At 39.7% G+C, this 27,476-nt stretch overlaps 1 protein-coding gene across 1 annotated transcript in view; it reads left to right on the plus strand.

Annotated features, from left to right (window-relative positions):
• The first annotated feature begins 8,703 nt into the window (after positions 1–8,703).
• LOC149300045 (leucine-rich repeat serine/threonine-protein kinase 1-like) overlaps positions 8,704–27,476 on the plus strand; it is a 38,387-nt gene continuing 19,614 nt past the window's right edge. Inside the window, exons 1-12 of the mRNA XM_089485520.1 lie at positions 8,704–8,740; positions 16,581–16,744; positions 17,319–17,490; positions 18,805–18,984; positions 20,502–20,650; positions 22,926–23,152; positions 23,236–23,360; positions 23,593–23,756; positions 24,597–24,734; positions 26,406–26,518; positions 27,049–27,125; positions 27,211–27,340. Coding sequence (XP_089341646.1) covers positions 8,704–8,740; positions 16,581–16,744; positions 17,319–17,490; positions 18,805–18,984; positions 20,502–20,650; positions 22,926–23,152; positions 23,236–23,360; positions 23,593–23,756; positions 24,597–24,734; positions 26,406–26,518; positions 27,049–27,125; positions 27,211–27,340 — 1,676 coding nt within the window. The remainder of the gene's footprint in view (positions 8,741–16,580; positions 16,745–17,318; positions 17,491–18,804; positions 18,985–20,501; positions 20,651–22,925; positions 23,153–23,235; positions 23,361–23,592; positions 23,757–24,596; positions 24,735–26,405; positions 26,519–27,048; positions 27,126–27,210; positions 27,341–27,476) is intronic.

Below are 27,476 nucleotides of genomic sequence, written 5' to 3' on the forward strand. Positions count from 1 at the left end.
TGCAGTGATACGGTGTGCCTGTGCGAATGATCAGTGCTGTCACTTCGTATACATTGTTGTATAAGATATGTGACTTAACCCTTTGGGTATGTATAAAAGTATGTGCAGTGCCTCTTTAGCACCCACAGGGTTAATGTAATGCAAATACATATGTAACCTCTCCTAGCATAATTTGTAACATGCAGCGCCTTGGCAATGTAAAAGTTAATGCCTCTGCTTTTTTGCATTAACCTTTATTGCGCTGCACACCAAGTGCCCCAGATGTGTATATAGAGTATGAGATTGACTATGAAGCCCTTCCAGCAGGAGGAGAAACCTGTATTCTATACATAAGTGTGGATGTGATGTATTTAGAGCACATGGGTATACCCATCCAATAGCACCAACTCCTACATATATAGAATTTGATTGACAGCCTATCTATTTTATTAATATAATTATGTAAAGGGTCAGTCCTTAATCAGTCCATGGTCTTAGATTCAGGATCGTGCATGGTTAAATTCCCTTACTGTATTAGCCTCTACCACTTCTGATGGGAGGTTTTTCCATATATCTATCACCCTCTCAGGAAAGTAAAACTCCCTTACATGTCAGCTTCCTCTTCTTTATAATTCATAGCTGTAGATGCGGATGTAATCCATATGTTTTTTTCTGTCCTAGCCTCTATGCAGTGATTTTATTATTGATCACTATAAAGGGCCTAGTGAATTAAACAAAAATATTTCACGCTTAGTCAATAAAGAATCTATAACCGATTGAGTGGTGGAAGGGATATTTCCCCCAGGTTTGTGTGTTAACTTATTGTATATTTATTCCCCTTCGTTTTCTATTTAATTGGTGCTCGTTGAAGGATATAATCTGTTGCATATGTCTTCCTGGCATATACTGTATATTAAATTGGATTCTCTATGGATTCAGTTTATGACTCATATACAATCGTAAGCGCTAAAAGGAAAATATGACAGAATACTTATATTCTATATTATGTTATTCATCTGCTCCTGCTGTGTACAAAACGGCCACTCTGTCATATTTTATGCAATGTACAAAATTTAAAGATAAAAGCATTTTGTCAAAAGATGTTTGGGACACAAATTATTGAACGATACAGAATTATTTATTTATGATACAGACTATGTTGTAAAAAAAAAAACCTTGTTATTCCTCTAGGAATATTTAGAATTTGGCTTTTTATGAATTCCAGTTTTATATTCAAATAACAATTATGTTTCAATCTTGTACCTGTTAATATGGCATGCTGTCTTATAATAGCTGTGTAAATTGCAGTGCCATTCTTTCTAAACCATCTGACTCTAGGGCTACTTAAATATCAATCTTTAATAGTCCAGCACAAAAATTAACTGATAATAAAACCTATTCTCTAGTCATATGGACAGCGTAGTCCTTGGCCCAGTCCCAGTCAGGACATGTTTTCATTTTTCACTTTATGAGCCTCTGCCACTTCTGCTGGGAGACTGTTCTGTTTACCACGCTCTCTGTAAAGTAGAACTACCTTCCTTTCCTTCTAAGCCTCTGACCCTCTCGTTATATACTATGACCTCTTGTCTTAACATTATTACTCTGTTCAAATAAGCTTCCCTCTTGTTCTTTGTTAAATCCATTTAAGGTATAGGCATAGAAAGAGAGAAAGAAAATGGAGTAAAGATAATACCGTTATTGGCTAACTGATGAATAATGGATTGCAAGCTTCCAAAACTATCTAGACCTTGTCTTCAGACATATTATACCTGTATAATATGCCAGAAGAAGAGACTTGAAATTCATTCTACGTCAGTTAGCCAAAAAAGGTACAACTTTACCAAATGTGCTTCAATCCCTTTAAGTATTAAAATGTTTCTATTATCTCCCCTCTTCTTTCCTCCAAGCTATATATTAAGATCCCTAATGTAATGTATGTTCAGTTGTTGAATAAACTCAATTGAACCTCTCTCTTCCTGCTACTAATGCCTCTAGCTATACTACCCAGCACCCTGCTGGCTTCTTCTGACACTATATTGCATTACTGCTTATCTTTAAGTCATCAGAAATAATGAATCCTAAATTCCAGAACAGCGTCCCCGATGCTATAAGCTCCCTTGGGATTTGTATGTGCTTCTAATTTAATTTTTTCAAATTTAAGACCTTTTATGGCACTCTAACTGGTATTTTTTTTACATTAGAATTTAATATTAAGAATTTAAGAAATGATTATTTCCTTAAAAAAAAAATAAGACACCACTGACGATTAAATAAGATTTCTTAAAAAATTTGAGGAACTGCTATATTCTAAAACTGGCTCGATGCCTTCAAGGTTTGTTAGGTAATTATCCTCTATCTAATAATTGTTCACATCACAAATATTGTCAAAACAATGATAGAACTTAAAAGGCAACTTTCCCCCCCTTATAATATAAAAGTTACATGATTCCTAAGTAAGCCATTAACATTTTGCTAATATAATGGAACTCCTTAGTCTGTGCTACGCAAGGCAAATTCCTTCTCTATAAGAGAACTAACAGTTCCAGGCGTATATAAGTCTCTCCAGAGACTTGTAAGGGCTGAAGGTGGCAGTGCCCACATTTATGTGCAAACCGTGTACCAGCACAATAGTATTTTAAATCTACATTACAATCTCTAAAAGGAAAACCTTTGGGGTTTTCTTTTGCTCTTGAAGGGTTAAAAAATAAGACTTCGTTCTTGGTTAATTACTTCCACAGATAAATCTCCCAAAACCATGAACTGTAGGCAGGAAGCATACTTAAGTACACTTCCTGTTCATGCTCTGTAGCGCTGCTATTAAAGTCAAGGAGATCTGGCCTCCCATTGAACTCCATAGGAGCAGGGTGAGCCAGTCCCATGTGTTCACCAGGTATTATTCCTGCTTTCAGTAGAGGCAGCTGGATTCAATCCCGTTTTCTTATTTCATCTGATCTACACCGGCTGGTCAGATGTTGGAACGCTCGGCATGCTCAGCCAGGCAAGTCACCTGAGTTTACCTTCGCTTTTGATGCTGACTTTACAACAACATGCGGATACCGCAGGGAGCTATTGACTCGTTTTCGGCCCTGCTGAGCTTCAATGAACGTACCATCTGTGATTATTGTAAACTCATTTTACCGAAAATAGAAACTGAGATATGAAAGAGGAACTATATGTGTAAGAGAGAAAAAAAGCTGCAGAAAAAATAAAGAACAGAGAACCTAACATGGCTGGAAGTATTTCTTTTTAGTGAACCAGCGTAAACCAATACCAGTATGTTCCGCGGCAGCCAGATCTTTTTATTTTTCTTTCTTATTTACATGCTGTAGAAACAAGGAGGAAAAATACGAGCTAGAAGAATTGTTACAAATGAAAATACATAGTGCAGCCAACATAGTGTGACGACAGATGCGAGGCTGTGACCACTATCGTCGTAATCCAAAAGCACGGTCCTGTGATAAATGCAAAAGGACCTCTTTTTTTTAACCTTAAGGTACCCAAATGCATCATGGGCATAGCATCTATTGGTGATTACTGATTAATCAATTACCTTTGAACATGCTACATGTGTCATGCCCCAACCAAAGAAAACTACATGCATAAATTATTCATTTTAGTAATCCAGGAAGGCTCAATCTATATCCATTAGTTGACCATTAGAAGTATCTCCTTGAAATAATCCAATTTGTTCTTGTTCCAAAAATAGGAATAGTACAGTATTTCAAGGATGCTGCTGTAAATGTACTTTTTCATTCCTGTCCAGGATGCCAGGGGGTGCATTCATACAAACATCGCGCAGGGCGAGTTGGAAGCCCGCCTTGGACCCGTCCTTAATACATCTTATTGAAAATAAAAAGAGGTTTTCTCAAGGTCGTGGATTTCCTTGATTACAGGGTTGTCCTAATGTAACATGATTCTCTGTACTACAAGATAACAAAAGTGACTGAATTTGATGCCTTCAGAAGTGTCTGCAATGTCAGGACCTCAGAGGCTTCTCTGAAGGCACAAAAATGTATTGAAAATTATATGTCTTTCTTTGATTTGGCCCTATAAGATATCCCCTTTGACGAAAGACTTCATCTTGTTTTGGACCAGTAAGGCTGTTTCTCTTTACCATGCCAAATAGAAAAGAAGGAGCGGCACATGCCATGTGATCCCGTTGCAGGACCGTTGTTGTCCACCCTCCTGTCTTTTTTTTGCTGATGCGTCTTAAGTATAGTACTCATTTAGATTTTTGTGGCATGTATTTAATTGCTGATTTTTGAAAATTGTGCCCAGTTGAAGGAGGTTTTTCTTTTCACCAAGGAGCATACTTACCTATTTCATGGCTCCCAATGAGTAATGTCACACATCGGTCCACCTACAATACCTTGGCGTCTTGAGGGGTCCATGAAAGCCAAAAAGTATGTCTGTGGTTGTTTCTCTACTGTAGAGAAAATCTGACTTGCGTCTACATTCTAGCTGCTCTTGTGTATAGGATTATTCTGATAATTTCCTATCAGCCCTAGTGTGTGAATGGTCACCTTCACCAAAAATATGGGTCTGTTTATGTTGGGGGGCCTTTCTTTTTACCCCTACCCCCTTCTATCTAGTCCTTTAGAAAGGGGCCACAGTGACCCTTCTTATTGTGTAGTATCAGAAGTAAGCTTTATGCTCAGATAAACAATGCTTTAATGACTGATCGCCTTCCATTGATGTTGTGTCACAGAATAATTGATGTACAACTTATGAAAACCTGTGTTGTATAATAAAGAGTTGACAAAAGACAATCACTGGGATGCATTTATTTAGCCCTATTCCTCCTTGCGTTTGGATGACAACCCTATGATACTCCATCATCATAACTGCCCTTCAACTGTTTTCCCGTATGTATTATTATTAGGAGCCATCCCTATACGTTTTTCTTTTATCAGATGAAGTATATGTTGTTGACATGTAAAATAAATTAAGCAAACCTTTATATTCTCCTTCCAGGTCTGATGATTTGGTGCTGGTCTGATACAATAGCCCGATGATGTACTGGTGTGTTGGTACTGAAGCATGTGCTGGGAGCCGCGGTGGAAGCATGGATTCTCACAATGGTGGGTATAATCATATATACAACTATTTGTTGTAGAAAAACATTGGTTGGTTGTTTGAAGCCAAGGCTGATTTTGCTTCTCTAGTCCAGTGCTGGGTCAGTTTACCCATGCAGGCACAGATTGTGTATTGCAATCTTCTTTATATGGTTTTTTTTGCCTGGGGACCACTTTTCCAATTCTACTTCTTCCAGCGTTATGCGATATATCATTTCATAAGAAAAACGACAATGTATTTTAATGCAAAGCCTACGTTTCAAGTGAGGAATGAGTTTCTTGCTCTTGGTTTATGTCCCCTGTACTAGCATGTTTTCACATCGCAACAGATGGTTTGTTTGAAGGGCATATTCATAGAATAGGTGAGGAAGAAGAGTAAATTAGGTGAGATGGACATGACAGTCACTCGAGCTGACTGAATTCTTACTTCATGCAGGGTTGACCCGATTTCTTGAAGCAAGCCTGGCCCAGGCTCTTAAAGTGTGACATATTGGACTGGCACTTGCTTTGTGACGGGCACTCAGTGGGGCCGCAATGTTATGTTACACTGTGCTAGAAGAGTGACTGCTCACAGAGTGAATGTAATATGTGTTTCGGTGTTATCTTGTGCGGAAAGATCCCAGCCTTCCCCTATAGACTTTTCTTGTACGATGTATGACTAGTCTCAGTTGTTGTTTCATAGCTCTGCTGTCCTCTGTATGTCACGGAATTTCATAGGTTGGGTTCTAGAAATATTCAAAGTCAGTCTTTGCCCATTATCCTCCAAAACTATATCCTCCAAAACTGCTCTGTAAAGGTATAGACACATTGGATGAGTAGTAAAAATGTGTGAAAGTTGAAAGGTTTCATTAAAGAAAATATAACCTTGCAAAAGCCTCACAGTTATTTTATGGGCTCCTTTTCCATCCCAAAGCTAACCTATGGAAATTTATTCCACCGGGCTCAGTGAAAATGTCAATTGATTTCAGTTGGTTCAGACACATTTCTTTTACAGGCTGAACTTTATAACCCTTGTGTATTAGTAAATGTTGCTAATAAGTCGGAGGTCACATCATTACATTCATTTTGACAAATTAAAAGTAAACCTCTCATAATGCTGATCAAGCAATACATTGTTAATATATATGGGGGGGGGGGGGTATTTCTATGCACGTTGCTTTCTAAAGAAGAGCTAAGTGGACTAAAGCACAGAATCTGGGAGATCATAACCATGGGAGAATTCATCAATCAGACCCTCGAGCTAAAGAGATTTCTTTTCAATTAGTGCTTGAAAGATGCAGACATCTAAAATGGTAAATTATTAGGAAAGGCTATGGTATCCCAATATGTTTAGCTTGGAGTAAAGAAGAGAGAGGGGAAAAGGGATTTAACAAAGTACAGGAGGGGCGTTTATTTTGGAGGAGAGATGTTAGAACAAAAAGCCATATTCCAAAAGAGAAGGACAAAATAAAGGACTGATTAAGGTCTAAGTCTCAATGTCAGGAAAAATGGGCCAACGGTTCTTGTCTGCCCTGTAAGATGTATGAACCGAACATGTTCCTCTATTTTTTATAGCGCTGCTGTCCTCCATATGTAATGGAATTTCATGGCTTGGGTTCTAGAAATATCCAAAGTCGGTGTCTGCCCAGTATTGTCTCCTCTAAGGCTGCTCTGTTAAGCCATAGAAACATGGGATGACCTATGTTTGTGAAATTTGGAAAGCTATCCTAAATTTAAGACCAAGAACTGATTAAGGTCTGAGTTTGTATATCAGAAAACATGGGCAGACTAGGTAGGCTGAATGTTTCTTATCAAATTCCGTGTTTATATATGTGTAATGTGTGTATGTGCCTTGGGAGTGATGTGTGTATGTGCCTTGTGAGTGATGTGTGTATGTGCCTTGTGTGTAATGTGTGTATGTGCCTTGTGAGTGATGTGTGTATGTGCCTTGTGAGTGATGTGTGTATGTGCCTTGTGAGTGATGTGTGTATGTGCCTTGTGAGTGATGTGTGTATGTGCCTTGTGAGTGATGTGTGTATGTGCCTTGTGAGTGATGTGTGTATGTGCCTTGTGAGTGATGTGTGTATGTGCCTTGTGAGTGATGTGTGTATGTGCCTTGTGAGTAATGTGTGTATGTGCTGGCAGGTTGGTACATAGCAACTAGTAAGGTTCTTTTGTTAATTCACAAGAGAAAGTCCTTAAATTAGCATTTCCCTTTTAACTAAAAGGCTACTAAAAATAAAATATACGGAGTTCCAACAGTTTTGCGCTGAGTCTTATATTCCAGGAAATTCAATAACTGGTTGTCCTTGATTTAGAATATATGGAGAATTTTTCTGCTGCCTCTTGATACGTTTTCTGCCGAGAACTTTCTCTGTTTATAGAGGGAAGTATAGAGAGGGCCAAAAGAATGACGTCTGAAATGAAATTATAACTGTGCTCTATAAGACTGCCTGCCTAATATACTCGTCTATGGACTTATTGTACCACAGTTCTTTTGTACTACAATCACAGAATAGTAATTCAGGAAAGGGAAATAATTACACGCTTTGTTTAAAGATGAACAGCTTGATGATATAAATAAGGACTATACTTAATAAACTGAACTGTCACTAAATATACATTGGAATTTATTATTCTTATTATTATATTTTATTTATAGGGCACCGGTAGATTCTGTGGTGCTATCACAATAACATGAGAGTCTAAAATTAACAATAACAATAAAAATAAAGAATGAAAAAATAGAGCAATTGCTATATTTTATCCAACTTTTAATAAATCAATTAAAAATAATTAACTTCCCATTCGAGTTGTTCCATACAGGGGTTTACGTATATATACAGTATCAAATAAGTCTCATCTGTGGTGTGATACTTGTTATTTCATGTACTGCTATACATAAGAGATATATTATTATTATTATTATAATAATAATAATAATAATTTTATTATTGTTTTATATAGCACCATCACATTGCATAACAATTAGTATATTATATAACAAGATTACATACAGAAACAACCATAGAGGATGGTCATGCTCAAATTAACTTCTTATTCTATTAATACTAAATCAGTTCTGGTATGGAATAACCCTGATAGGAAGTTTATCATTATTGTAATTGATTAATTAAAAGTTGGATAAAATATAAATATTACTCTTTTTACAGGAGGGAAGGAACCTTGTGCGGGGAGGTCGGACCATGCACTTCCCACTAGCAAGCAGGTTGATGGCAGACTGCTAGTAGTGAGTTGAGCAGCGAATGGGAGACGTAGACTTCAACAGCAGACCAGGGGTTAATGTAGACTCTGGGTAGGTACGGAACAGCAAAGCAGCAAGCCAGGGGTTAAGACGAAGCCGAAGTCGAGATCCAAATACAAGTCCAGAGCCGAGAAATCCAACCGAGGGGTACAGGGACAGAGAATAAGGGTCAAGGAGCAGGACGGATCAGGAATGGGCAGGAAAGGGTTAACTGGAATATTAAGGGAAGCAGGAAAGAAACTGCTGAGTTGCTTTCAGGAACTCTAAACAACAACTGAGCACCTTAGGAAAGGTGTCGGTTGTTTAAGTAGTCCCAGAAGCCCCCTAATACCCTTTAAGAGAACCAGCTTTCGCGCATGCACAAAGCCACCGTCAGGAAGCCTGCAGACCGCGTTGCTGGAGGACATGTCGAGCAGCGGTTACACGGCTACCTGCTGCATGGGTAAGTATCGTTTGTGGCACTAAGTGAATATAAAAATGAAACAATAACATGAACAAACTATATACTACATAAAGATATGTTACATCTTATAGATGTAAGTAAAGCATATATATGCCTATATTACCACTTTTAAAATGAAACATGTCTGCAAGAGTCATTTGAAATGAGCGAATTAGGTTTTTTCTTCCGCCCTGCACTTTTCCTGCATAAACCTCTTTGATTTTAAAGATGACTCAATACTCAAAAGGCAAGTCACAAGTCCGAATATAAGTTATACTTTACCGAGATGGTGGTAGATTAATGGAACAGCCTCCCATTGGAAGTGGTAGAGGCTAATACAGTGAGGGAATTTGAAACATGCATGGGATACACATAAAGCATAAAGCTATCCTGAATCTAAGACAATATCAAGGATGATTAAGGTTTTAGTCTTTACATCAGAAAAATGGGCAGACTAGATCTCCTAATTTAATAATGAGGTTTTGAAGTCTTGAATCTGTATATTATTTACCAAGATTCACCCCATGTCCAAACGCCTTGCCGGCCTGTAATCTAACTGTAAGCCTCTTGATCTTCACTGGGTAAAGTGCTTACTTTATTATTATTATTATTATTATTATTATGATTAATAATAATACTTCTTGCCTGATTGCCGGGGGCTAGACTTATTGTATTGATCTGTCTGTGAGGCAGAGAGGCTGTAGTCTTGACCCCGCTGCCTGGAACAACAGTCTTAAAACCCATACATATTTACATGGGCTCTGAGTAAACATCGACACCCCTGTGGAGCGCACATGGAGTCTTGGCTTAGACAGGTGGACGGAGGTGAGATGAACGTCTGAGTTATGCTTACGTTTGAGTTATTATGGGTCGTTTTCAGCAGCTTCTCCAGCAGGCATGGCGGCATTGGCCCCGCATAATACATGCAGATAAAAGAAGTGTGATGCATTATTCGTGCATGACACTCCTGGTTTTCTGTTTTGCCGGTGATCATAGTTTGGTTAAAACGGATTATATTCCGTTTCAGCGTCTCTTTCACTTAGGACCACTTTACAGCCCTGGTGGTCCCAGGTCATGGAACGTTAATCTAATTACAGCATTTAGTTTGGACCGACACTCCCACCGGCTCCTAGTATTACTAAGCAATGGGTGAAACAGACAGATGGTGTGCCCTGTGGATTCAAGGCAGAAATATATATTTGGGAGTAAAAAAGTCTTTATAAAATATATTGTGTACATTTTTTTTTAATAGTTGTAAAAAACAATATATGATTGGGCAGACCCTATATGGTCCGCTTTCTTTGTAGTATTTTTCGGTCCATTTGTCACAAATTGTGCTGTATGATGTCACCGGAACACCTTTTGCTGCATCAGCTTTTTTTGTTTGTTTATTATTCATTTTTTTACGCTTGAGAGAAAAAGACCATACCTGCTGGTTTAACCCTTTCAATGCCTTGTGAAAAATGTGTGTAAACCTTTGAAACCAGTAGCACATTAACCACTGAAGGTCAAATCAAAGATCCTCTGTAAGAAGTGCTGCGTAAATTGTTGGCGCTATGTAAACGGATGATAGTAGTAATCCCCCTCGGCACAGTCACACGATAGTACTAGCACTCTGCAGAAACCTCTTCGAAGCGTCAAAAGCTTGTGTTACGCTCTCTAATGGGACAGGGAATTGAAAATTGGCAGAATGGTTTCAGCTGAATCCTCCCTCCGCTATCTTATCTCCGCCTGCCTGCACGGTCCTCCTTTCCAGAGATGCTCTATTTTGTAGGAAGGTCATTGCGATCAGAACTAATGATGTCTTTAGTGACTAAATGATCCGTATGCCCTCACTGGGGCAGAATCGAAGTATTGCTCCGGGAGACGGGAGAACAGTTGATTTATCCAAACGATGAAAAGGTCAGTTGATGACTTGTATTTGTTTTACCCATTTAATAATTGTGTTGTTTTTATTAGCCAGCAGGCTATTGGAAAGGATGCGTACGTATTATTAGAGCTACATGAATTCAAGCAGTTTCTCATTAGTCGTATTCTTCAACGTACTTTCCGATCATACGGAAAAACTGTTCATGAAAATGATTTGAGTATTTGCATGCATATACATGAAGTGTGATATAAAACGTATATTTTCAGGTGCTACAAAATACACATTTATGAACAATAATAGGTTAGGAGAAGGGCCAGCGAGGAGGCTTATGCCTATAGTAATTAATTTAGGAAGCTAAATCTTTAGAAAAGGTATAGCCTAACATGTCAGGGTGACATGCTTAGATAGACATCCATGTGAAGTTAAATAACATGTCATTGGTGAGAGGGTAGTGGATAGTTGGAACATCCTTCTGGTGGAATTGGTAGAGGCTAATACAGATTTAAACATGCATGGGATAGACCCATTGTACAGCGCTACGGAATTTGATGGCGCTATATAAAACAATAAATAATAATAATAATAACATAGGTCTATACTGAACATAAGACAAGACGAAGGACCGAATAGGGTTTTAAGTTTTGTAACAGTAAAAAAAAGCGCAGGCTTGATGGGCTGAGCAGTTCCAATCCATGGGAAAATTCTATAATTCTATGTCATTCGGTGGCAGTAGTGTTAATTCTATTTGCCCTTCAGGAGTTTGGGAATTAACTGCCTTCTAATGGGTGGGATCCCAGGGGGGCTCTCAAATGTCTGTGTGACTTGAGATTTGCTGAATAATTAACAAGAAGCGGTAGTCAGAATCTATCTGCATTATGTAAGTGAACTAACCGCTCGATTACATTATTTGTCCCAGGGAAGGGCCATTTTAGGTAACCTGAAATACATCTTTCATGTACAGAAAATGTAAATAAACGTTCCTATCATCGCTCAGAACGGATACTTTGGTGGCTCAGCTAATACCTGAAAGATCTATTGATGTGTCTTAAGTATTGGGGTTTATGTATCTTTTGAGATGATTTTTTTGGTAACCTTGTACCTGTGATATATTGCTTATCCAGACCTGCATTGGAATATTGATTATGTTTTATGGTATTTTAAAGGGAATTTGTTACCTAGAAACAGATAGATGTTACTCAGCAGAGCATGTCAGTGTTTATCTTATGTTATTGGTATATTGTTATAAAAAGAAACAAAGCAGTCGTTTTAATTGTAAGGCACCTAAACTATACATGGAACCGGGTATTCAGTTGCGGGTATTATTACAAATTACTGAAGGGTTTCTAGTCTACAATTAAAGAATAACATGGTAGATATCCCTCTGTATAATTATTTCCACCATATTTTTATTATTATTATCATCATCAATAATATATTTTATTTATATAGCGGCAAAAATTTTAACTTCTTACAGTAAGAAGATTTGAAAAACTAAGACAAACCAATAAATTAGGTAAAGAAGGAATCCCGTTCATCAACTGTGTGCTGTAAGCTACATTTGTTGATGCACCCCCAGTGTATTTTGGTAATAATTAGGACATGGCATTTCCATATCATCCCGTATTTTAATCACTTTTCATTTTTTTTGTTTTTTATTTTTTGTTAGTCCGAAGTACTAAAACTATATTATTTGATTGTTACTGTTTTGAATAATATGTAATTATATATATAAAACATGTTAATATTCATCACAGACCTTTTTTAAGTGTGACACCAAATTAAGAATGACATTATTTATTTTTATTTATTTATTGTTTTACATAGTGCCATCAAATTCCATAGCGCTGTACAATGGGTAGACAGGACATAACAAGTAGTATGTTACATTACAAATTGACTAACAGAGACAACAGGTGAGGAGGGCCCTGCTCAAAAGAGCTTACAGTCTAGAGGGAGTTGGGTGTATTACGCAATAGGCAAAAGTGCCGTTGTTAGGGATAGACCAGCCGCACTAGTAAAAGTATTGCAGGAGAAGGACTAAGAAAGGTGAGCTAAAGGAATATGGGAGTAGGGGAGGCCGTCAGTGTGCTATGTTGTAAGCATCCTTAAAGAAGTGGGTCTTGAGGGATTTTTTGAAGGAATAAAGGCAGGGGGAGAGACGGGTAGACCGGGGGAGGGGCAGCCCTTGAGAAATCTTGTAAGCGGACATGAGAGCTAGAAATCAGAGGAGAGGACAGAAGGAGATCATTGGATGAGCGGAGAGACCGGTTAGAGATATTTAGAGATGAGTGAGGAGATGTAGGGAGGGGAACCGCTGTGAAGGGCTTTGAAAGTAAGAGTGAGGATTTTGAAGTGAGTCCTGAAGCGCACAGGCAGCCAGTGAAGAGACCGACAGAGGGGAGAGACATTAGTAAAGCGATGGGAGAGGAAGATGAGTCTGGCAGCAGCATTCATGGTGGATTGTAGAGGGGTGAGACGGTTAAGAGGGAGACCGGCTAAGATAGAGTTCCAGTAGTCAAGACGGGAAATAATCAGGGCATGGACAAGAGCCTTAGTGGTATGCTGTGTTAGGAAGGGACGGATACGGGAAATGTTTTTAAGATGAAGGCGACGGTTTTTAGAGACAGACTGAATATGGGGTGTGAACGAAAGGTCGGAGTCAAGGGTGACACCAAGACAGCGTGCATGAGTAGACGGGGAGATGATGGCACCATTAACATTGAGGGAGATAGATGGGGGAATCTTAGAGTTGGAGGGAGGGAAGATGAGGAGTTCAGTTTTGGAGAGGTTGAGTTTCAAGAAATGTTCAGACATCCAGGTAGAGACAGATGCAAGGCAGTTAGTTACACCATCTAAGACAGAGGGCGAGAGATCAGGGGAGGATAGATAGATCTGGGTGTCATCAGCATTCAGGTAGTCGTGAAAGCCAAAGGATGAGATCAGTTTGCCAAGGGAGGAAGTGTAAAGAGAGAACAGAAGGGGTCCTAAAATGGAGCCTTGGGGTACCCCAACTGAGAGAGGGAGGGGAAGTGTTACTGGAGACAGAGACACTGAAGGTACGATCAGAGCGGTAGGAAGTGAGCCATGAGAGAGCAGTATCACGGAGGCCAAGATCATAAAGCTTTTGAAGGAGAAGAGGGTGGTCCACCGTGTCAAAAGCAGCAGAAAGGTCCAGTAGGATTAGCATGGAGTAGTGGCCCTTGGATTTGGCAGTGAGTAAGTCATTAGTAACTTTAGTAAGGGCGGTCTCAGTAGAGTGTCGAGGGTGAAAACCAGATTGAAGAGGGTTAAGCAGGAAGTTGGAGTCTAGAAACTTAGTTGTGTATAAACAATTCTTTCAAGAAGCTTGGAGGTGAAAGGAAGCAGAGAGATGGGATGGTAGTTGGAGAGACCAGTCAGGTCGAGGGAGGACTTTTTCAAGATAGGAGTAATGGTAGCATGCTTGAAGGACGATGGGACAGATCCAGTAGTGAGGGAGAGGTTGAAGATATGAGTTAGAGTAGGGACAAGGGTAGATGAAAGAGACTGGGTGAGATGGGAAGGGATGGGGTCAAGGGGGCATGTGGTAGGACAAGAGGAAAGAAGAAGAGCATGTACATCTTCTTCAGTGACAGCAGAGAAATGAGTTAATGTAGTGAGGGGAGAAGAGGTCAGTGGGAAGGGGGGTGCGTAGTCAGAGGGAGGTGACTGTGCAGATATGTCATCTCTGATAGTTTGAATTTCATTATTGAAGAATGTGGCAAAGTCAGATGCATTAAGGTTAGTGGAAGGGGTAGTAGGGATCGGTCGACGCAGGGAATTGAAAGTATTAAAGAGTCGTTTGGGGTTGTTGGACATCGAGGAGATGAGGGAGGTGAAGTAGGTTTCTTTAGCAAGGTTGAGAGCAGAGTAGTAGGAACGTAGCATAAATTTATAGCGCAGAAAGTCAGACATGGAATTACACTTTCGCCAACTACGTTCGGCAGTGCGGGAACAACGTCGAAGGTGTCGGGTTACAGTCGTGTGCCAGGGTTGGAAATGTGAACGTTGTGAGGAGCGAGTAGTAGCTGGTGCTACATGCTCAAGAGCAGATATGAGAGTGGCGTTATAGACAGAGGTAGCGTTGTTAGAGCATGACATGTTTGAGATTGGAGAGAGGAGAGGTAGTAAATTGATTGAGAATAGAGTTGAGGTCTCTGGTTAGGCGGGGTTGGGGTGCACGGGGGCGAGTATGAGGCAAGATTAGAGAGCAGGAAAGGAAGTGGTCAGAGAGGGGGAAAGGGGAATTTGAAAGGTTAGTGGGAGTGCACATGCTAGAGAAAATAAGGTCCCCAGGGTGTTACCATCATCATGAGTAGGGGAGTTAATATGTTGCTGGAGATCAAAAGACGAAGTGATAGAAAGAAATTTTGAAGCCATGGGACTCATTGGGGTGTCAACTGGGATGTTGAAATCCCCAAGGACAACAGAAGGAACATCAGAGGAGAGGAAGAGAGGGAGCCATGAGGAAAAGTGATCAAGAAAGATGTTAGCCGGGCCAGGGGGGCGATATATAACAGCAATGCGTATGGAGATGGGATGAAATAGTTGCATAGCATGGACTTCGAATGAGGAGAAAGAGAGTGATGGGGCAAAGGGAATAGGTTGAAAAGTACAAGTAGGGGAGAGTAGGAAGCCTACCCCTCCACCCTTCTTGTAATCAGGTCTGGGAGTGTGAGTGAGGTGTAGGCCACCATAGGAGAGGGCAGCAGGAGAAGCAGTGTTAGAAGAGGTTAGCCAGGTTTCAGTTAGAGCAAGAAGGTGTAGGGAACTAGAGACAAAGTGGTCATGTAGGGCTGTTAATTTGTTACAGACAGAACGTGCATTCCAGAGAGCAAAGGTAAATGGGGGATAGGAAGAACGGCAGGGTATGTGGACAAGATTATTTGGGTTTCTGGAATGTTGACTTGGAGAGGATGAGGAAGAGAGCACCAGAGGAGGCCCAGGGTTTGGGGAGATATCCCCAGCAGCTAGAAGAAGTAGAATAGAGTGAGAGGAGGTGGGAATAGGACTTGTGTGAGCGGAGGGATTTCTGGGGGTGAGGGGAGGTGGGGAAGGGAGGAGGTGAAGTTGAGAAGCGCTTGGGATGAGAGAAGGGGAGAAGAAAGTAATGAAGGTGCAATGCATACATAGTGTGGGGTAGCTGGTGAGAGATGATGATTTTACAAACAATAGAGGAAAGGGAAAGGAGGAACAGGAGGATTCTAAACATGGTAATTGTATGGGAATGGGAATGGAGTGGGGCATGCGCAGCGAGCAGTAGGTAGCACTAAACAGTTCTGTGGGTGATTGATTGATTGCAGGGTGCCTCCTGGTTCCTATGTGTCCTTCCTTGTTGTCCTCCTTGGTGAACTCCCAGATAGTGGCACTTAGTGAAAAATTGGCACTTGGATGGAAAGTGGCACACAGATGGAATGTGGCTTGTGCCTCCTATGTCACTACTGATATAGGGCTGGCTGCTTGTTAGGTATGTACCAATTGGTTAATTACCCCACAATAAAATCAGAGACACATGGGGAGAGGGGGTTATAGCTAACAGGGTACCAATAATTCAGTATTGACAGATCAAAGGACAAACAAAGGGATGATACAGATGCTAAGGGTGGAATACCTGATTAAATAATTAATTAATTAAGCAGGCCAGCCAGCAATGAAGCTGAATAACAGTCAGGGTAAGGCAAGGCAAAAAGGTGGAATACCTGATTAATATATATATGCTATTAATTTGTTTGATTATGGGTACCTGCTAGAAATTATTATTGGCTGACAATCTCAGCACGTAATGTATGCAAATACATAAAGTTCTTTTTGCTTGGTTGGTGCATGTAAATAGGTTGCTCAATAGGTGCTTCTTGTATTTTTTTGTTTTTTTATATTTTTCATATTGATTTTGTGTTTACTTTTAAATCAATGCTGACATGTTAGTGATATCCTCCTCTGTCTTTTGTGTAGGCTCTGCAGGTATGGGAAACAAGCAGGCCATGCCAGCAGAGCTTACCATCAACCAGAGCCCGGTGGTTGCGGAGATCCAGGACGCATACTGTGATGGGGAGAGAGACAAAGCACATGATCTGGTGAAGAAGGCTTGTGATGAAAGTATTCAGAAGCATGAGAAGGTGAGAGTTTTCTGGTCATTTTAAAACACCAAAGTGACAGTCAAGTCATTATTATTCCTGGGTGGGAAATTGAAACACATAATGATTTTCTTTCCGGATTCTTGAAGTGTTCAATAAGTAGCATTGTAATAATCCTTTCTGCAAACCTCCTGACTGCATGGGTTGAATTTAGAATCGGGCCAGTTTTGAGAGGAAGCTTTCACGCTTGCACATGCAAATAGTGCTTTTTTCTGGCTGTTATCATAGAAACAGAATATTGGCACCCTTGGTAAATATGAGCAAAGAAAGCTGTGAAAATTGTCTTTATTGTTTAACCCTTTGATCTCATGGATATCAAACAATTGCAAACACATCACAGCGTTATATAACAACATATTAAAATGGTTATGCCACAATTATTGGTACCCTTTTTGTCAATATTTTGTGCTACCTCCCTTTGACAAGATAAAAACTCTGCGTCTTCTCCTATAATGCCTGATGGGGTTGGAGAATACATGAGTTATGTAATAACATTGTACATTTACCTGTAAGGGTAATCATTCTAGTTTGGGTTGTTTTTTTCCTCTCTGTGCAGTACCAGCTTTTGAGAATCACAGCTGCATACGGAGATCTGCCATCAGTCCGCTTTCTGCTCCAGGAAGCCCAAATGATTTTACCCACTGAACCGAGTGATGACAATCCAGCTGTAATGGCTGCACATTTTGGCCATGTAGACACCGTAACACTGTTACTGGATTCACTGCCAGGTATACTCTAACAGACCAGAAACTAGTACTCTTTTCTAAATAGAATTGTTTATTCTGCAATATAATAATTATGGTAGTGTAATTGTGTTTCATAGATGGTGTATGGGACATCCTAAAGTTGGAGCTTTAAAAATTATACTATAGCATATTCTCTGATATTTTATATTTACATGAAAACAAGCAAAGCCAATTTTATTTATAGAGCGTCTGCATATTTAATAACACTGTTACAAAAGGGGAGAGTGAAAACTGATAATATACAAAATTGCCTATAACCCTTCACAAAGTACAGTATGTACATGATGTATTGAAGCAGAACACTGTCATATGTCATATCTTTGTAACATAGTAACATATTAATTTAGGATAAAAGTCCTTCTTGACACTGCTTGAATGAAGAAGCTCTAAAATATTAATGTTTATTCTATTATTTATAGCCCTGTACATTATACTTTTCTAAAAAAACAAAATCCAGACCCTTTTTGAAGGCATCTATTGTACTTGATAGCACCACGTCTCTATTTTAGTCCCTCTTCATAAATAAGATCTTCCAATCCCCTTATTCATTTTGTAGCCTTCCTTTGCACTTTTTCTAGTTCTATAATGTCATTTTTAAGGATAGGTTCCAAAAATTGCACTGTATATTCAAGGTGAGGACTTACCATTGACCTGTAATGAGGCAAGGTGATATCCCCGTCCTGTGAATCAATACCCTGTTTTATACATGCCAATATCTTATCTCAGGCTCAATACAGCCAAAGGTGGCCACTTAGGAGCTGTAATTGAGGTTTGGTCGATTTCTGAGGTCATTGGACCAGTCAGGGGAAATCCTTTGATCTCCCTAAGTGGCTTATGATGCCCAAAAGCAGGACAGCGGGGCAGGTTAGAAGCACAGTCTGTCTCCTCTCCTGATAATATCTCTGAAGGATATGCAGGTCCATCTTGCATATGTTTTCTTCCTAATGTTTTCTATTTCCAGCATTAAACTATAGACACTAGTCTACTACTCTGCATTTTAGGAGATATTGCATATCAATATCAATATGCGTTACTTAACTTTGAAAACCCCATGATCTCCTTATATTATTGGATTCCACCTTATAGTGATCTCTAGAACTGGTATAAGTGGGCGTGTTAAGAAGATTATTTTAATGTCTTAACTATTTTGGTGAGAAACTGGATTTTTTTTTTATATATAATTTTGGATTAAGGGTACAAAATGTAAGTGCTTTGGGTATACCGAATGCAAAATTGTACACCTTGCTAGCTACATAACATTCCGATGTCTGACTAAAGTTCTGCTCTATTATCCAGATGTCTTGAGTCACAAGCCGCTGCTGAACTGGATGCTGGTTACCGCCTGTGAGCAGGGCCACATGGGCCTTGTCAAACTCCTTGTTCTGACTTATTGTGCTGATCCAGACTGCTATGCTTTAAGAAATAATGAATTTCCAGTTCTGAAGAAACTACCTCTCTATGCCACCATTATGGCAGGTACAGGATATCTGTTTTTCCTTAAAAAATTTGAGTTATATGCATGTGTGTGATCAGTACTTAAAGCTTCTCTAAGGGTAGAGTGAGGAGAAAGCAGATTTTTTGGGGGGGTTTTGGCGCTGCAAGATTTTGCCACTGAATTCAGATTTCTTAAGGCAACCTTTTAAACTTTAAATAAATATCCCCAGAACAATCACAATCTTAATATATCAGTTATGCCATTGGCATTCACCCTTTAATTCTGCTTCCTCATCCATTTACGTTACTTGTGAGAAGTGTGAAGACAATGATGAATGTCTCAGAAGACCGTTACTTTGGCTTATACCTAATGGCCCATTCTGAGTGGAGCTTCTGAGTCAGTGAGTAGGCCCAGGAGACTCCAAAGCAGTTGCCGCCTGGGGTCTGTCGATGTGCCAGAAAAGTTGTTGATGGCATCTGGTGGTGTTACAATCCAATGCCCTGTCTCTGAAAGATGCACAACAAACAGAGTCTATCAAAGGCTCATTCACACATACTGCTCTGCACTGAGAGAGATGGATTTTGTAAAGAATGATTGTTTCGGAATTACTTAATTGCATTCCATGAAGACATGAATAAAAGTATAGTTCGGGTTGTTTCAGCGGATCTGTTGTGTTTATATTTTGCAAAAGCTTTTAAAACAGTTTCACATAAAAAGGTTACTGTACAAATTGGAATAGATAGGCTTCGGCAAGTTGTTAATAGGAAATTCCCCGGTTGAACAAACGTGGTAAGCTGAGAACTTCAGGGTTCTGTACAAGGTCCAATGCTATTTGCTCTGTTTGGTAATGAATCATGATGTTGCGGTGGCCACCAAAAGCCACATCTCGATGTTTGCAGACAACACAAAATTAGGTAAGGTCTAACTACATGTTATTCTCCTGGAAGGGATTAGGTAACATTGGAGAACTGGGCTCCCAAGTGATAGATGAGGTTTAATATTGACAGATGCAAAGTTATGAATACAGAGCAGTCACCATGAAAGCGCAATGGATTTTCTTTGCCCCCCATGCAGGCTGCCATAGCCGAAGGTCTGAAAGATGCATTAATATAATGCAGTAGTAACAGAAAACCTACGTTGAAAAAATGCAGTTTCAGTAATTTGTGGGATATTTTTCAAAGTTACAAAAAAATCATATTTATATCAGGGACAATGTGGCCTATGGGGCTGATTAAAGCTCATAATCCGTGACTGCTCTCTGTATGATCTTCTATAAGATTATTTTAACTCCAAACTGGAACCTGCATAACTAGTTCTTGGCAATTAACAGATGCTTAGTTAGATGCACTACATATTGGATGATTCAAATCATTGATTGCTTATGGGAAGTTTATTATCGTGTTTCCTGCCACACACCATACTTTCCGTATTTATTATACTTGGCAGAGTGGAAGCTTCTGCAGTTCCTTTTTTTGTTGCGGCTGCATGTCTGTGCGAAACCAGGTTGGCGGGGGCCTCCTGCAGCATCTAACGCCTCTGATTTGTGGTCTTTTGTCAGGACATGAAGATATCGCCGAGTTTCTGCTTCAGAATGGAGCTGGCTTCTGTTCTTACATCTTGATGGACAGCCCAGAGCCGACTAAACGTCTGCTGAGAAGAAACATTATGGAATTGTCGGAGACGCGACAGCAGATGGCTCCGGAATCGGTATGAGAGCCCACGTTTCAGTTTCTGTATAGTTTAGTTTAGTGTTACTCAATCATATCCTGAGCTTCCTGTAACAATGCCGTTCTTTTTAGATTGACCTGATTGGGTAACCACTAATTCAATCAAATGAACTAGTTTGTTTGACCGGGGCACATATTTGTGCACCTGTGTTATTATCTTTATTGTTTTAGTGCAGTACGCAGAAACTGTCCTATGTATTCCCGATCTAGACCTTTAGATACTGGGTCAGTGCTGGTTCATCATATTAAAAGGCACTAGCTGGTTTAATAACTCTGTTCCCAAAAGCCATGCAAAAACATATTTGTAATGAAACTACCCGGTCACTTAACAGTCCCCAGTGATATATATTAATGTAAATATGTGTATCCTGTAAATATGTGTATATGTGAGTGCTGCATGGAGTCCTGATGTCCAATATATACCTAATTTTCTGAGGCTATAAGTAAAATGTTTATGGACTCCTTTCACTACATATGTTTGATGCCAGATTTAGAAATTGCATTACATGTGTGTTTTTTGCGTTAAATGTGGAAATCAAGCATGGACTATAAACGTGATATGTGTGAACACCACGCTCTCCATTTAATTGTATTGCCAGCTGGCTATTGAATACGAACACTGAATTTATATATGCATCTCTCATCATTATCAATTCATAGAAACATTGAACATGGGGCAGATAACCATTTGATCCATCTAGTCTACTATAAAGACTCGAACCTTAATTGGCCGTTGTTATTGTCTTAGATTCAGGCGTTATGAATATCCCATGCATGTTTAAATTCATTTACTGTATTAATTTCTAATACTTCTGCTGGGAGGCAGTTCCACCTATCACCCTCTCAGTAAAGTGGCTTTCTAGGTTTAGATTATTACTGCTTATTCTAAAATTTCTACATCTCGGTATCAAGGCTCCAGTTTGCTCCGCTGGGAGTTATGAAAGAAACAATGCACTTCTAAAACTGGAAAATTAATCAAATCAACTGCTAGTGTGACTGAGGAAAGTCCCAGACATTTCGGCAGTACTCCTGGGTCTAACAACTTCCTTAATTGTGTTTATATCATGAACCAACCCCAAAACATATAGTCTGCAACTTTCACATCATTGTGCAAAGATTCCCTAGAGTAACAAACAGAAGCAGTCTTGTGTAATTATACTCTGGTCAGTTCCCGCCATTGAATGCTTAGCTCTACTAGGGTTTCCATAGTGGACATTTTTCCAGGACACACATACGTTTTATATATAGCAGACCGGTACTTGTAGTGGCTGCCCTGAAGTATGCTCGATGTATAATTGAATAACAAATTATCTTCCATGAGTTGACACATGTCACATTTTGCAGAGCAGCACATCTTGGCACCTTTCACATAATTGTCTGGTCAAAGCGGCAGGGGTGAGCCTAGGATTAGTAGCCTGTGTGCAAAATGTCTTTGTTGCCCCCGGCATAACTAACCATACACCATATGCTCATACAAACACCAACAACCACATTGTTGGTGTAACACCATATTCTAACCCACACACACCATACATTCACACACTTACACCAACACTACACGCACTCACTCTGATGCTATCTGTTCACACAAACACACTGCCACTAACACCATACAGTAACATGCACAATATCCAATATCATACGCTCACACATACATGTATACACACACTCTCCCTCTTTTCCGCTCTCTCTTTCACATCTTCAGCACTGAAAAGGTGCAACCAGCATCATGCCCAGAACTTAAGGGGACAGGAAGCAAGGCTTCATGCAGAAATGTTTGTTCCTTCTAAGTGTGTTGAGCTGAGCCAGTAATGAATATTTATTAGGGTCAGATAACTGGAAGTGCAGGGATGCCCCAGGAGGGAAGAGTCTAAGCTTCCAAACATAATAAATATGTTAATTTAAACAGAATTCTGTGCTTCTACTCTGACTGCAACATGTGACAACTTCTGGATCCTGTCACATGACAGGAAGTAGGAGCCAATGATCGTACTTTCACACACAGTCTATCATACTTTCACACACAGTGTCTCTGTGTATATCCCTGTTGGAGAAAATTGGCCTCATGCACGAATTGGACCCCCTCCCCCTTTGGAGTCAAACATTACCCAGCTCAACAAGTGCTGTATTCATGCTGTGAAATGTAGACACACACATAAATTGTACCGCAGCAAGTGGGGGCCCCATTATTAATACGCTTCTGTGTCTTTAAAGAAGATATATTTTATCTTTTATCGTTTCATCTTTTCTCCTAGAGTGTCTGTGTAAAGTGGTCAAGTTTGCGGTTGCCCTGGGTGGACCTAGATTGGTTCATAGACATCTCCTGTCAGATAGTGGAGCTGGATATCTCCAAAAACTGTTTGGTTTCTCTCCCTTCTGTGGTGCCATGGGGTCTCCTGAACCTGCAGAAGCTCAATCTAAGTGACAACCAGCTGTGTGATTTGCCCAGTGTGCAGAGCTCTGAAGAAATCATCTGTTCCAGGTTTGTGTATATGGGGTAGAATTTCCCTGGTTTAACTATAGTTTGCCCCACATATACTTAATGTTTTTGGCGTCTCACTATAGGTTGCTTGAAGTCGATGTTTCCAACAATAAACTGACCTGTCTTCCTCCTGGATTTCTTCATCTGAGTAGACTTCAGAAGCTCTGTGCGCCCAGAAACTACATGGTCAATCTTTTTAAAGAAGATGGTAAGTCATGCCATGCTCAGCAACATAAGTGATTGTATGAACCTTTGACATATCACCCTTATGTGTCAGCCTTTTGTTTTCTCATTCAATATATTCCTATATTTATGATGCCTTGTTTTCTCCAACACATGACAAACATTCCCCATTAAATACATTGGTTTGTATTTGTTCTTGTTTTCTCAAGCCACCTTTTTGTGTGTTCTATAAACTGTCCATTCTGACTCGATTCCAGGTGCCAACTGGATTGGTCTGCGGAGATTACAGGAGTTGGATGTCTCTGATAACAGAATCTCTGAGCTCCCCATCTCTGTCTTCCACTGCTTCAAATCCCTGAGACGTCTAAATGTGTCCAGAAACAAACTCAAAGTGTTTCCAGAGCCTTGGGCCTGCCCCCTTGTTAGTATCATGTGAAAGTACACTTATGTTTACTACTCATTATTACTCATTAGACTTGTGCATTTGTACCAATTTCAATTTTAACAAAATTTACCAATTTTGTCAATTTGTATGAACGGAGCAAAGAGTTCTGAATAGTTTTTTGGGGGGATTTTGTTGTTTTTTCCAACTCACCCTTAATCCCACTCACTTTCTCTCACGCTCTCTCTGAATGTTTCCCTACCTTCTCCACCAACTGCTTCCCTGTTCCTGTCTCCTTGCAGCGCAGCTCTGCTTCTCATGTTGCATTTTCTTGTTCTTCTTTCTTTGTCCGCTTCTCCAAAGTCTTCTTATATTTAACCATTTTAGTGCAGCGTGTTACGTGGCCAAACCTGGGGAGGGACGGACCTACGTGCCACAACTAATTTATCTGGAAGACAGCTTTATTTTTCTTAGAATTTTTCCTATAAGAATGTATATATTTTGCTGTTAGCATCTAGCACTTGTTAGTAGACTGGCTCAAGGACGCTCAGAGTTGGCGGTATATTTTCATTGTAATGTTCCAGAATCTTTTCAAACAATAAAAGATACTGGAATGCTCCTGAACTAACCAAAGCCAAAGTAGAATTAACTAAAAATAAGCAGGTTGTTGTATTTGTGATCTTTTATGTAGCCTCAATGATCTTTAGTAGACCAGGATTTCACGATCTTGGGTAAGCAGAAATGTCTCAGTGTTTCTGAGGGACCCTCCTGTGTTTATGTGAGGGGGGGGAAACTATTTGTTTTCAGTGCAATTTCTATATATGTTACATATCATTAATTACATTTCTTGTTTAACATCTTCCCTCTTACCCACTGCAGAAGATATGCAAAGCTTCGAATAATGCAATTGAAAATCTTCCTAAAAATCTCTCTCTCTTCTGGAGAAACCACCTGCTTGAAGTTGATTTTTCAGACAATACCTTGAAGGATGTCCCCAAGTCTCTTTTCCAGTTGGAGGTAATGTAAAGAGGGAAGTTATTTCCGAGTATCCGAGAATATAGTTTCCAGAAGGAGTTGATAGCATTAATTGCCTCACACATGTTCTCAATGTCTCACATGCCAAGAGAGTGATTGTTGCAGAAGATACATGGTGGTTCTCTTGTACAAATCAGACAATCTACACTTCTAAGCAGTAGGTGATGAGCCAGGGGCCTGTTAAAGCTATTAAAGATAACTTGCTGTGGGCTGGTTACTTTGGTATTGCTTTTATTCAGAGTTTTGTGTGTTACTTAGGTAACTAAAAAGAATAGACCTTGGAGCAATAACAGATAAACATCACTTGCCTTGTGTAAGGCAATCTGGGGGTTTAAAGCTGGATTTTTGCAGAAAGGTTGCGGTTCCTACCTACTGATTTGGCAAGCAAGAAGTTTGTGTGGCCTGCCTAATGCATAGACATTTGAAGCAGCATTTCTCCTGCTCTAATCAATAAAACCCCATGCCTCTTTATCTTATAGCCTTTAGGAATTTTTTCTTGTAAAGGTCAAGGGATTATCAGGGAGCATTATGGTGACTCAAATGAGCAGAGACCCACGTAGCCCAAAACAAATTAGAACTCTACAGATCAGCCATAGACGATAATGTAAAACCCATACGTGAAAGTGCTTAAGTAAAATTGAAACAACCAAGAACACACTAGTAGAGGCTATTGCATTTTAAAGTGGGATACATCTAGGCCATTTGTTATTGGTGCTTATTAAACATCAAAGAGGGAAATCGGTTAAGGCATTAGTCTAGAAGGTTGGGCAAATGCTTAAGATGGCAAGAACATTGGGGTAAATGTTATAAAGAACTGCACGATAGGAGCTTGCAACCTGATAGTAAGAATTAAATGAACTACCAGCTTTTACACATACAGATGCTATATTGTGTCTTGGGATACAGTGATTTATTTGTGTGACTTTTTTTCTGGCACAAAAATATGAGCCACGATATATAGCGTGATTTTGCACCTCTTCTTTTACACACTTAATTTTTGGGATTTGTGTGGCAAGCTAGAAAATACCATAATTCAAAAAGGTTCAATGCTTTAATACTTTTTGAAATTGTGACACCTTTATGTAGAACACGCAATTTTGTAACTCATTAGCTGATACATTCATTCTGGTGTTACAAGCCTAATAAGATATTATGTGGGTGAAGAATGAAAAGAAAAAAATTGTCCAGGATTGAATATTGAACGTTTGTTAGACATGTTAAGAAATGGAACGAACTCTAGTTCTAGGACCCGGGAAAGCCGCTGTGGTGCGGCAGGGAGCTGGGTGTCCTGCTCCTAGAAATTTAAGATATGTATAAATTTCCCAGTTTATTTCGTAACACGTGGACGGCTGGGGTACCTTACGTGAAAGATCAGCATCTGCTTTCCCGTTGGGTATGCGCTGTACATATGAATGGAACACAATTTACTAATTTTTCTTTGAACAGATATCTAGCAGTTTGGTTTTGTAATAGTAATACTTGCATTTCACCACAAGGAGGTGCTCTCCTTAATTCATGTAACTTCCCAGATAATGACCCTGAAATAAGTACTGGGAAAATGGGCAGCAGAGCTCTTTGTTAGAATATCATATGTGAGAGAAACGAGATAAAGTGCCACCAATTCTTTTTTGTATCACCATATTTCTTTCTCAGGCCTTACAAAGTTTGAAGCTATCTGGAAACCAGCTGACCGCACTGCCACCCGTGGACTCCTGGTGCTGTACACATCTTAAGTGTCTGGATCTGTCCAGGAACCAACTAGGAAGGTTTGTTCTGCTCGGAAACCAGAAAAGAGAGGGTGCTTGTCACAGAACACACATGGAACCTGCTCCGGGATACATTTTACACAAGGAGAACAATAAAACTTAACATAAGCCAGTTTGTATAGTATCTAGCAAGTCAGTTATTTTTCTAGTATCGCTATTCTCAGCCAATTATTTTTTAGCAAAAAAATCCATCTGCAGTTTATTAGAAACCTCAAATGCCTTCCTCATTTGGGGCAGCAGGAACTAATCTTTTTGTCAGCCAATTGATCTAAATTAATTTGGTGTTACAAGGGACAATACTAACCTTACAATATAATATGTTTTTTCTCTAGTATTTAATCACATAGCCCCTACATTGATGATGGTGTTTGAAGTAAAAAGAACCTTGTTGTGTTTCTTCACCTCCTGCAAAAGCAGTGACAAAGGATGGTGACATTTTGGGACCCCTTTTTAGCTTCTTCATGAGATTCACTTATCTGATCAACAGGGAGAGGTGGGATACAATACTAAAGTGAGCCTTTTTTCTATAGAAACGAGGATGGCGTGAGAACGAGACGAATGCCTTTTTTCGCTACCAAAAGCCGAACTAGAGCCGGGACAGAAGCAGGTAGATATATAGAAACTGCCCCCCCACCACCACCTTAGATAATGAGGTTGGTTGCGTTACTACATTGATTTGTTGTGCCTTTCAGGGTACTGTCTGGAGTTTCCCCTGTGCCTGAGTGATTCTCTGGAGGTTCTGTACTTGAATGATAACCAGCTGGAATCTGTTCCATATTCTGTGTGTTACTTGAAGAGCCTCACTGAACTGTACCTTGGGAGGTAGGTAATAGTAGGGGCCACCTATGGGATTGAAATGCCATGTTTTTGATTGTTTGGATTTTAATATACCTTCTAAATAGACGTGAATTAAAATTCAGTAATAGAATGTATGTATGGTCTGGTTATTTTCAAGCTA

The sequence above is a fragment of the Sceloporus occidentalis genome, unplaced genomic scaffold (assembly GCF_023333645.1).
Source record: "Sceloporus occidentalis isolate IW3139 unplaced genomic scaffold, rSceOcc1.0.p SCAF_26, whole genome shotgun sequence".
Taxonomy (NCBI): domain Eukaryota; kingdom Metazoa; phylum Chordata; class Lepidosauria; order Squamata; family Phrynosomatidae; genus Sceloporus; species Sceloporus occidentalis.